This window comes from Sinocyclocheilus grahami, unplaced genomic scaffold (assembly GCF_001515645.1).
Source record: "Sinocyclocheilus grahami isolate Dianchi unplaced genomic scaffold, SAMN03320097.WGS_v1.1 scaffold576.1, whole genome shotgun sequence".
Lineage (NCBI taxonomy): Eukaryota > Metazoa > Chordata > Actinopteri > Cypriniformes > Cyprinidae > Sinocyclocheilus > Sinocyclocheilus grahami.
In genome coordinates, this window is record NW_015505755.1 from 413,052 (window position 1) to 423,996 (window position 10,945).

The following is a 10,945-nucleotide window of genomic DNA, read 5'->3' on the forward strand; positions in this document are numbered from 1 at the left end:
CCCTCTAGCGGTGAATCAAGGTAAACCGACTCAGCTCTAGCTCCACCCCATTAAAAACTTCAAAATGGCCAGTTAATAGCTTTCAAAGTGTTTAGAACGGTAAGGGACCAGTTAGTTTATATATACATATATATATATATATATATATATATATAAACTGGGGGCCTTTGGAGCCTCCCGATAGTGTGTAGTTCTAACAAATACACTGTGTGTCATTTTATAGGTGCATTTTAACTGCCTTGCTGTTCAAAATACGACACAGAACCTTTCCGTCTCTGACTCACCCCGGGATAATATTTAGTTGGCGCACCGTACGCACGTGGGTTAACTGTGTGGTGTGTTTTGGTAGAACGGCTCCTCAAAACCACAGTCCATACGGTTATTTGGACCATGCTGAAATCCAAAACATTTGTGAAGAAGACCCGCTCTGGTGGAGTGCTGAAGATAGTGCGCGAACATTACCTCAGAGATGATATCTGGTGTGGAAGTGAAGTTTGTAAGGAGTGTAAAGATGAAGCGCCTGTGCTGCAAGAGCACGCATGCATAGAGAGCAACCTGTGCTCATTTCCGCACTATTTAATCCCAGACACCAATGTGGTTTTACATCAGGTATGTGCTTTTTATTTATTTGTATTTTTTTTATTAATAGCTGTTTATTATAATAAGCGTGTTTGTTATGGACAGTTTTTTTGTAAACGATTCTCAAAATAAAGAATTAGAGGACGTCTTGTTTAGTCACAGTGTTGCCATATCACTAAACGCCGATCTATTATTACACATTAAAGAGGCAGTGTTTTCTGTTCATTAAAAAAAAAATTGGCAAGTTAAAGGTTTCATTCTAAGTGTAGGTGACCCAAAAAATGCGAATCAAAGACCACAATTTGCTTTTTCATAATTTATTTTGTATCATAAAAAACATTAGATATCAACATTACATGAATACATTTTTGTTGTATTTTGTGTTTTCTGAAATATGTTTAAATATGTAAATGAGATATTATGTAATGAAATATGCACCGATTTGCATATATTTCCACAACAGTAGAGTTAAACGTTATAACAGTGGGGTTTTTACCATTTTCTTTTTATCACTCCATATATCAGAAAATACTGTCAACAGCCAAAATAAATCATTTTGAACCATATTTTTAGGAATAAGGTCTTCTATAAATCAGGTGAAGGATATGAACAAACCCTTCTGTAAAGATAGGAGTAAAACTTAAAGTCTGGTGAATGAAAGTGCTGCTGAAGAAAAAAAAACAGCCTTTAAAAAGACATTGATTTAAACGATACAGCCACAAATAGATAAACACTTAAATGTATATTTTGGATGTTTTCTTTCCACTAGTCTGAAAGAAGACATGTTATGAAAAGCCAGATCTCAAAATTGGCCAGTCCAGTGCGTGAATACACAAAGATGTTGCCTGTAGTTACTTGCCTTAAATGAGACGAAATTGATTTGGTATTGGTAAACCACCACTGGCTCTGCACCCATTTACCTAAATTCATTACTTCAGAGTTATGTGCGCTCTAGAAGCTTGCGTTCTGCAAGTGAACGGCATATTATTGTGCCATCGCAAAAAGGCACTAAATCACTTTCACAGACTCTTTCATTAACTGTTCCCTCCTGGTGGAATGACCTGCCCAAATCAATCCGAGCAGCTCAGTCCTTAACCATCTTCAAGAAACTACTAAAAACACATCTGTTCCACCTTTATTTGACCCTCTAACTCTAGCACTTTCTATTTTAATTCTACTTTATCTATATTTATCTTTTTTTATTTAAAAAATACAAACAAACACTAGCTTTCTATTTTTTCTATTCTATCTACTTGTTTTTCTTTGTGTGTATGTATAATATATATATACCTTGCTACGTGTACTGCGTTAGGCTAACCGAGACTTGTCATTTGCACTTATATATTGTTGCTCTTTTGTTAGTTTTGACTGCTTTTATTGTCCTCATTTGTAAGTCGCTTTGGATAAAAGTGCCTGCTAAATGACTAAATAAATAAATAAAGTATTAAATTCTGACAGATTGACATCCTTGAGGACCCTCTGATCAGGAACGTCATCATTCTTCAGATTGTTTTACAAGAGGTCAGACACAGGAGTGCCCCAGTCTACAAAAGAATCAAGGATGCTATTCATGAGAAGGAAAAGCACTTCTACACCTTCACTAATGAGCATCACAGGTAACACTGTAAAAGGCTGTGTTTGTCCTAACAGTAACTCTGTGACATGCATTTGATTTGACTTGAATACATCTTCACAGACGTTATGTTAGGGCCATGCTTGTCATTGTCTCATTTTTATTTTTGTTTTAAGGGAGACATTCATTGAACGAGAGCAAGGGGAAACCGCTAATGATCGTAATGATCGAGCCATCCGTGTCGCTGCTAAATGGTACACAGATCACCTTGCTAAAAAGACCAATGGTGGTTCGCTGAAAGTGGTTCTGCTGACCGATGATCGAGCCAATAAAGAGAAGGCAGAGCAGTATGGTCTGGTTGTGTACAGATGTAAGAGACACTTATTTTTGTCTCTTTTTATTGTTCTTGTTGTCATTGCAGTGGAAATTTGAAGTACAAGGTGCATCTCAATAAATTAGAATGTCGTGGAAAAGTTAGGGCTGGTTTAGGGTTGTCTTGAAGGAATTGTTCAAATTGCATCTTTGGGAGCATAATTCTTAATTTTTTTTCCTTTATACACTACCATTCAAAACCTTTGGGACAATATTTTTAATAAAAAAAAAATAAAAACTTTAATTCAGCAAGGATGTCTTAAGCAACAGCAGTAAAGACATTTATAATGTTACAAAATATTTTTTATTGAAAATAAATGCTTTTCTTTTCATCAAAGGATCCTGAAAAAAAATGCATTATGGTTCCACACTGATATGACGTTACAAAGCTGTTTTCACCATTGATTATAATAATACACATTTCTTGAGCGGCAAATCAGCAAAATAGAATGATTTCTGAAGTATGTGAACTGAAGACTGGAGTAATGATGCTGAAAAATTCAGCTTTGCATTACAGGAATAAATTACATTTTACAATATATTCACACAGAAAAGAGTTATTTTAAATTGTAATAATATTTCACAATATAACTATTAACATAAAAACATTAAAACAAATCTTACCAAACCTTACCAACTTTTGAACGGTAGTGTCACATTCTCACATATTATAACATAATTAGCAATTTTTAATTGACAGTGTTGATCTTCGTGTAAGGATATTACAATAATTGTGAAATGTTAACATTTTCAAAAATTAATACAGGTTTTGATTGTATGTTCTTCCCTTTTGTAGGTGAAGAGTATATCAAGAGCTTGATTGGCAACCCTGAGCTCATGGACAGACTTGCATTACAACCTGATGATCAAGTGTGTACACTATGATGGATGATCAAGAAAGCTTTGAGTTTTATATATCTTTTCATAGTTTTATATTATATTATGATATGTCTTTTATGATTCATTATAGAACGAAATCACTGGCAGTAAGTTACTGTTTCCAGAGCATCTGCCCTTATCCAGGATTCAGAGTGGCATTAAGAACGGAATGTTCCTTCAAGGCACGTTCCATGCCAACAGAGATAACTATCTGGAGGGCAAGGTCTTCATAAATAGAGAGGGGGAGGAAATCAATGAGGTAAGCAGGCTAGCATGTAGAAAGAAAAGTCATTGATTATTTTCATTTGATAAAATATCTGATTATTGTTTTTCTATAATTAGTTCATTTGGTTACACTTTATTTGAAGGTGTCCTCGTTACAGTGTAGTTATACATTTAAGTACTGAGTAATATTAATTAACTACATGTACTTACTATATGGTTAGGATTAGGGATTGGCTTAGGGTTACTTGCTTGTAATTAGGGCTGTGCAAAAAATCTAATGCTACACAAAATCGTGTTCAAAATCGCAGGCGATTCATTGCCGATTATGAACATGATTTTGTGTAGCTTGTCAGTGATCTACGGCTCTGTGTAGTAAATGCCGCTCCATCTGAAAGCATGTGCTGGAGATTTACTACTAATCACAGAACCAGCTTTACTGACGAGTTGAGCATGAAAATCGCATTCTATTTTTTGCACACCCATACTTGTAATTATGCATAATTAATTGTGATTAGAATAGTAAGTACATGTAACGTGTAACAAGGACACCTTAAAATAAAGTGTTACCTATCTTTTTTTGTTGTTGTGTTTTCGACGTATTTTCACCCAAAGATAAAAACTTATTCACCCTCAGGCCATCCAAAATATAGATGAGTTTGTTTCTTCATTTGGAGAAATTCGGCATTACATCACTCACTTGCTCACCAGTGGATCCTCTGCAGTGAATGGGTGCTGTCAGAATGAGAGTCCAAACAGCTGATAAAAACATCACAATAATCCACATAACTCTAGTCATCAATTAATGTCTTGTGAAGCGAAAAGCTGCATGTTTATAAGAAACAAATCCATTAGTAAAGGGGTCATCGGATGCAAAATTAACTTAAAAAAATTGTTTGAACATAAATGTGTGTTGGAAGTGTGTGTACACATCCACCCAGTTGTTGTTTTTTTTAAATCCCTATTTTAAAATCCTCTTTCTCAAATCAGGCTGTTCTGAGATTCCTCGCAGAATGACGTAGTTCTGCACAGGCCCCTCCCACGATAGTTGATTGACACGCCCTGAGTGAGCTGTCATCAGTCCGCCATTGTGTCGACTCCGGTGTAGGGGAAGACAAGAACGTCTCAGATTAAGCGATTGAGGTGTTTTGTTGTTGGATGTAATAAAGAACATAGCAGTCGGCATTTACTCCCGACATCTGAGCCGCTGAAGATTAACGCAGAGGATTAACATTACTTTCGTTTTTGAAAGGAGTGCGCCAATCACCGATCTGCCTAAATGCGTCTATATTCGCGCGAATCATTCGTGATCCAGCTTCATCTACAGATGGAGTATAAGGGGTTTTTATGAACCTCTGAAAATCGCCTTTCCTAATAACGTGCTAGTTAGCCAGTTTCGCGGCTGAAGTGAAGTTTATAGTCTGCTCGTCACCCCATGGAAAAGAGGGGCGAGGTCAGCAGAGCTCATTAGCATTTAAAGCAACATGGACTAGAACGACGTGCTGAAAACAGAGCTCATTTTGACAGGGTAAAAAAAGTGCTTTTTACACTACCATTGAGAAATTGTAACCAAAGTATGTTATAGACTTTTCATTAAGACCCTAAAGAATCATATCAACATGTGGAAAATGGCCATCCGATGACCCCTTTAAAACATTTTTTACTTCAAACCATTGATTTTGCTGAAAATATGAGTCCATAATAATGCTTCCTTTTTCCTTCATTGGAGAAAGCAATATGATGGATAGAGGACTTGTATTGTAGCTGGAAGTAAAGATTTGAAGTTAAAAACATCTTTATGATGGATTTTTACTTAAAAACACGCAGCTTTTCAATTCAGCAGATGTTAATTGATGGACTTTAGTCGTGTGGATTATTGTAATGTTTTTATTAGCTGTTTGGATGCTCAATTCACTGCAGAGGATCCATTGCTGAGCAAGTGATGTAATGCTAAATCTTGGATGGCCTAAGGGTGAGTAGATTTTAAGTGAATTACCATTTTTGGTAAACTATTCATTTTAAAACATTTGTGAGCAGAAAAATCTGTTAACATCACATGTTCTGGCAGGTTCTACTTCAAGGCCTTCAGAATTTAAACCGGGCTGTTCATCAGGATGTAGTGGCTATTGAATTATTTCCCAAAGAACGCTGGGTTGCTCCATCATCTGTTGTGCTGCAGGATGATAGTCCAAATGATGAAGATGCCGAGGAAGATGAGACTGAAAATAAGGTAAGATAAGTCTCATAAGCTCATTTAACTGTTAATATAATTACTCAAATGTATCCAAAGTCACTGTGTAGTTGAATCCAAAAGGCTCTGTTTTGGAAGCTGTGTGCATTCTGGCAAAGTATATTGTGTATTTTTATGACCTGTATGATGACTTCTTGCTGTTGTGTTGTAGCTGAAGGGTGTACCATCAGACTCTAGTGTTCTCAAGCCCACTGGACGAGTGGTGGGCATTATAAAGAGGAACTGGAGGCCTTTCTGTGGGATGCTCTCACAGTCAATGATCAAAGAGGTAACAGTGCTTCACCACTAGCTAGTTTTCAGTCACTGAGGTCTGTTGATTTTGCTTGACATTATTGGTGCTGTTGCTGGCAGTCTTGACAGTGACTTTGTCCTGCTTAGAACTGATTTAAACTTTTTCCTTGGCAAATGCAAAGCCTAATATTGCAAAAGGTGATTGTATAGCCAAGTGGTTTTTCTATTTAAAAGTCTGATCTTTCATTATAAAAAAACAAACAAACTATTATTCAGCAAGGATATGTTAAATTAATCAAAAGTGACAGTAAAGACATTTATAATGTTACAAAATATTTTTATTTTTAATGAATGCTTAAATGCATTTGAACTTCATCAAACAATCCTGGAAAAAAGTATGATTTCCACAAAGATATGAAGCAGCAGAACGAAAGAAACTATTTTGATTTGAGATTGTATAATGACAATGGGAGAGTTGAAATACTCTGCAAAGTCGACTCCATCACTTCCCAAAGAATTTCAATAGAGTTAAGTTCAGGACTCTGTGGTGGCCTATTCATACAAGAAAATGATTAATCAAGCTCACTAAACCACTATTTCAAAAATTAAGCCTGGTGAATCTTAGAATAGTCGTCCTGGAATATGTACATGTGTGTGCAACAAAATGTGATTCTTTTAAAGAGGAGTGATTCTTTTCTATACCCACTGTATAACATACCAGAAACATGTTAATCACTGCAATAATGATCCAATCCTGAATTCTTCAGTATGGTGACTTTTTTTGGCTAGGCAGTGTATATCACAATAAGTAATATTGCAATATTTATAGTTTTTTACTGAAGGTTTGATCAAATAAATGTGTGAGCACTGAGCATAAGATACAGTAGTGTGACTGAAATAACTAGCTGAAGCTCTGTATGAACAATGCTGAGGAGCTAAACACACAGTATAAGAATAATTCAGTTATTGTTAATATAATCACTGTATTTTGCTCTTTATATGCATGACTGCTAAGTCATTTTAAGAATCTCTGTTTCTTGAACAATTACGATATGTTTGTCTGATGTATTGTATTAATTGGCTGTTTTGAATTCCAACACCAGGCAACAAGGCACCTCTTCACCCCAGCAGACCGACGAATCCCACGGATTCGTATTGAGACCAGACAAGCCGCCAATCTGGTTAGACAGAGGATTATGGTTGCTATCGATGGCTGGCCTAAAAACTCCAGATACCCAAATGTAAGTGTCAATGATTTACGGTCTTAATTTATACAAAAAAAAGACGACAAGTTTTAAGCAACAGATTTCCTCAGAGATGCTTTTTTTTTTGCAGTATTTTGATGCAGACTTGAATTTAGTATTATAAATCAATCACGCTCATTGTGTATTAATAGCTACCTTTTCTGAATTTTTATTAAGACTGTTTTAAAGGGGTCAATGTGATGTTGCTAAAAAGAACATTATTTTGTGTATTTGGTGTAATGAAATGTGTTTGTGATTTAAGGTTTAAAAAAACACATTATTTTCCACATACTGTACATTATTGTTTCTCCTCTATGCCCCGCCTTTCTGAAACGCGTCGATTTTTACAAAGCTCATCGGTCTGAAAAAGCGAGGTGTGCTCTGATTGGCCAGCTATCCAGTGCGTTGTGATTGGCCGAATTCCTCAAGCGCGTGACGGAAATGTTACGTCCCTTACCACATGTGACGACCCCGGGCTGGACTCCGCTTCGTCCACGGTGAAAGCCGATCCGGCGATCGACAGCGCGAAGTTGATGTATTTCCTCGGCAACCAGCACGGATCAGCTCCAGGCATGACAAAGCGATATCATCCTCTTTTAACACTCCAAAGAGAAAGGAAAAATTTAAATCGCATCATATGACCCCTTTAAACATAATATGAGTCTGGAAGCCTGAATGCTGAGATTCCACTCTGATCATTTTGAGGTCACAGTATTCTTTTTCTCGATGTCTCTCAGGGTCACTTTGTGAAAAACCTTGGCTCTGCTGGAGATAAAGAGACTGAGACAGAGGTGCTTCTTCTAGAACATGATGTTCCTCATCAGCCCTTCTCTCAGGCTGTTCTTAGCTTCCTACCCAAGATGCCCTGGAGTATTACTGAGGAGGTGGTGTAGTCATGCATTTTGAAAGACGTTGTTGTGTTGGAATGTTTCATGGTGATTGTTGAAATGCTCAAAGCTTGATATTTATCTGTTTTCCTGCAGGATTTGAAGGTCAGAGCAGATCTTAGACACCTCTGCGTGTGTAGTGTGGATCCTCCTGGCTGTACGGATATTGATGATACTCTTCACTGTCGGGAATTGGAGAATGGAAACTTGGAGGTATAGCAGCTTGCATAAATTATCACAAGTGGTAAAGAGAATGCACTAGTGCAATTCCAATGGGTTTTTGTATTGAGTGGTATGCTTTTGTTTTAGGTTGGTGTTCACATTGCAGATGTCAGCCATTTTATTCGGCCAGGAAATGCTCTAGATCAAGAGGCAGCAAGCAGAGGCACTACAGTCTACCTTTGTGGAAAGGTACTTATTTGTGGAAATGTAATGTATGGAATGATAATGATCAAATAAACACAGCCTTGTTTTAACTTCATTCAAAAACATTTGAAAATCTTACCAACCCCAAACTTTTGAATGCTAGTGTAGGCTTAAACAATTTAATAAATAAAATAATTTGCTGTGTAGGGAAGAATCTATTAGAGTTGTTGTTGTTAATAGTCAGTTTTTGGCCTATTTCTCCTTTCAACTGAAAATGACATTTATTGCTTTTTCGGCAGAAACTTTTTTTTTTTAATGGCTGAAATTATGATCTATCCACAGTAATTGTATTTCCTCATTTTGAAAATAACCTTTAATCTTGTAGTGTTTTTTTTATGCATAACTTTCTTTTAATTTGCATGGTAAATTTTGTCATTTCTTTTCACAGAGAATTGACATGGTTCCTGAACTTCTGAGTTCCAACTTGTGTTCTCTGCGGTCCAATGTCGAGAGGTGTGCTTTCTAGCATAACTATTATTACTCAAGTGGTTACTCTTTGTATACCCTTTTTATTATGTATTTACATAGTAAACAATTTAAAACCGTCGCTGTCTAATGAGCACTTCCACCCTCAGGTTAGCGTTCTCTTGTATTTGGGAGATGAACCACAATGCTGAAATCCTCAAAGCTCACTTCACAAAGAGCATCATTAACTCCAAGGTTTGCATCTAATTTTCAAAAATGGATTTAAACTGATGGTTTATGATGGAATGTGCACTGTAAGGAAGTGTTGTTGTTTTATCACGTAAGGCCTCCCTTACATATGCCGAAGCTCAGATGAGGATTGATGACAGCACCATGAAGGATGACATCACGAAGAGCCTGCGGGGCCTTAACAGACTGGCCAAGATCTTAAAGGGCCGGAGGATTGCAAAAGGGTATTTCCATTTTAAATAGAATAAATGTAATCATTTTGAAACACAGCTTTGATCATGAAACCGTCTTTACGTTGACAAATTATAAAAAAATTTCAGAGCGCTGACCCTCTCCTCTCCCGAAGTACGTTTCCATATCGACAGCGAGACACACGACCCTATAGATATGCAGTCCAAAGAACTCAAGTGAGTGCTATATACATCTTTCTGCCAAAGGTTTTAAAACGTTAATGTTTTGAGAATTTTTTTTTTCTTTTCTGTTATTTCTGCTGATTGTATGGTGGAATATAATACCATTAGTTTTTCCCAAACTGTCTTTGTCTGGATTCTAGAAGTTTAAACTTACATTTTTCTCCAGGGAGACTAATTCTATGGTGGAGGAGTTCATGTTGTTGGCGAATATCTCTGTAGCACAGAAGATCTACGATGAGTTCTCAGAATGTGCTCTACTGAGGAAACACCCTTCACCACCGCCATCAAACTATGACATCCTCATTAAGGCTGCAAAATCAAGGGTGGGTGGAAGCTATGAAGTTTCTTATGTTTCATTTTTATATAATCCACATTTTGCAACTACAACATGATGTATCTGAGCAAAAGAGATGTTCAACATCATGTTTTCTGATGTTGAATAATTCACTGAACAGATTCCTGAAGGGTTTTGGCTGTGGAAATCATACCACTAACCGGGGCGATTCTAGGATTTTAATTTTAGGGGGGCTCAGCCCCCAATGAAGGTATAATAAATATATATATATATGTATGTGTGTATGTATATGTTTGACTAATAGGGGTGGTATGCTAAATTTATATACCAAAAAGTGAAGTAGTGCATAGATAGGTATAACATATAAATGAGTAAGCCAAATACAAGTCTTCATGATCTCTCTCTCTCTCTCTCACACACACACACACACACACACACACACCTGTTTACTGTAGGCTACACACATAGTACAACCCTCTTTCCTTAGCGCAAGTATGCAAACCTCTTTGCCACATGCACTGAAAAATGTATTACATTGAAAGTAAAATTTTAAAAAGAAAATGGCAACATGATCGTTTTATACAGTATGCGTTCATATGAGCTTCGTTTTCACTGGAGGAAACAGCTGTGGTGTGAGGAGGGGTGAACGCAGTGAAAACTTAGGCTACAACCGATTGCTATTTTGTAAACCGTATTTATGACAAAGAACAAAACTGCACAGATGCAGATATTACAACAATCTATCGTTAAACACACACCTTGTCCTCTGTTTCTCGCTCTGCGCCGCTGCTGTCTGCTGATTGAAAAAGAACGCGCAGAAAGACGGGGAGGAGCCGATTGAAGTCTGCCACCATTTTCATATGAAATTTAAAGGGGACTGAGGCGATCACGAATTCGTGTACAGTTTATGGAGCTAATC

General features: G+C 36.8%; 1 protein-coding gene across 1 annotated transcript in view; it reads left to right on the plus strand.

Moving 5' to 3' along the window:
* Positions 1–251: 251 nt before the first annotated feature.
* LOC107556707 (DIS3 exosome endoribonuclease and 3'-5' exoribonuclease) overlaps positions 252–10,945 on the plus strand; it is a 22,581-nt gene continuing 11,887 nt past the window's right edge. Inside the window, exons 1-16 of the mRNA XM_016239882.1 lie at positions 252–609; positions 2,038–2,195; positions 2,329–2,522; positions 3,321–3,394; positions 3,495–3,662; positions 5,694–5,855; positions 6,028–6,144; positions 7,211–7,348; positions 8,089–8,235; positions 8,335–8,451; positions 8,548–8,649; positions 9,053–9,117; positions 9,240–9,324; positions 9,415–9,542; positions 9,639–9,725; positions 9,898–10,054. Of these exons, the coding sequence (XP_016095368.1) occupies positions 391–609; positions 2,038–2,195; positions 2,329–2,522; positions 3,321–3,394; positions 3,495–3,662; positions 5,694–5,855; positions 6,028–6,144; positions 7,211–7,348; positions 8,089–8,235; positions 8,335–8,451; positions 8,548–8,649; positions 9,053–9,117; positions 9,240–9,324; positions 9,415–9,542; positions 9,639–9,725; positions 9,898–10,054 (2,118 nt within the window). The 5' untranslated portion in view covers positions 252–390. The remainder of the gene's footprint in view (positions 610–2,037; positions 2,196–2,328; positions 2,523–3,320; positions 3,395–3,494; positions 3,663–5,693; positions 5,856–6,027; positions 6,145–7,210; positions 7,349–8,088; positions 8,236–8,334; positions 8,452–8,547; positions 8,650–9,052; positions 9,118–9,239; positions 9,325–9,414; positions 9,543–9,638; positions 9,726–9,897; positions 10,055–10,945) is intronic.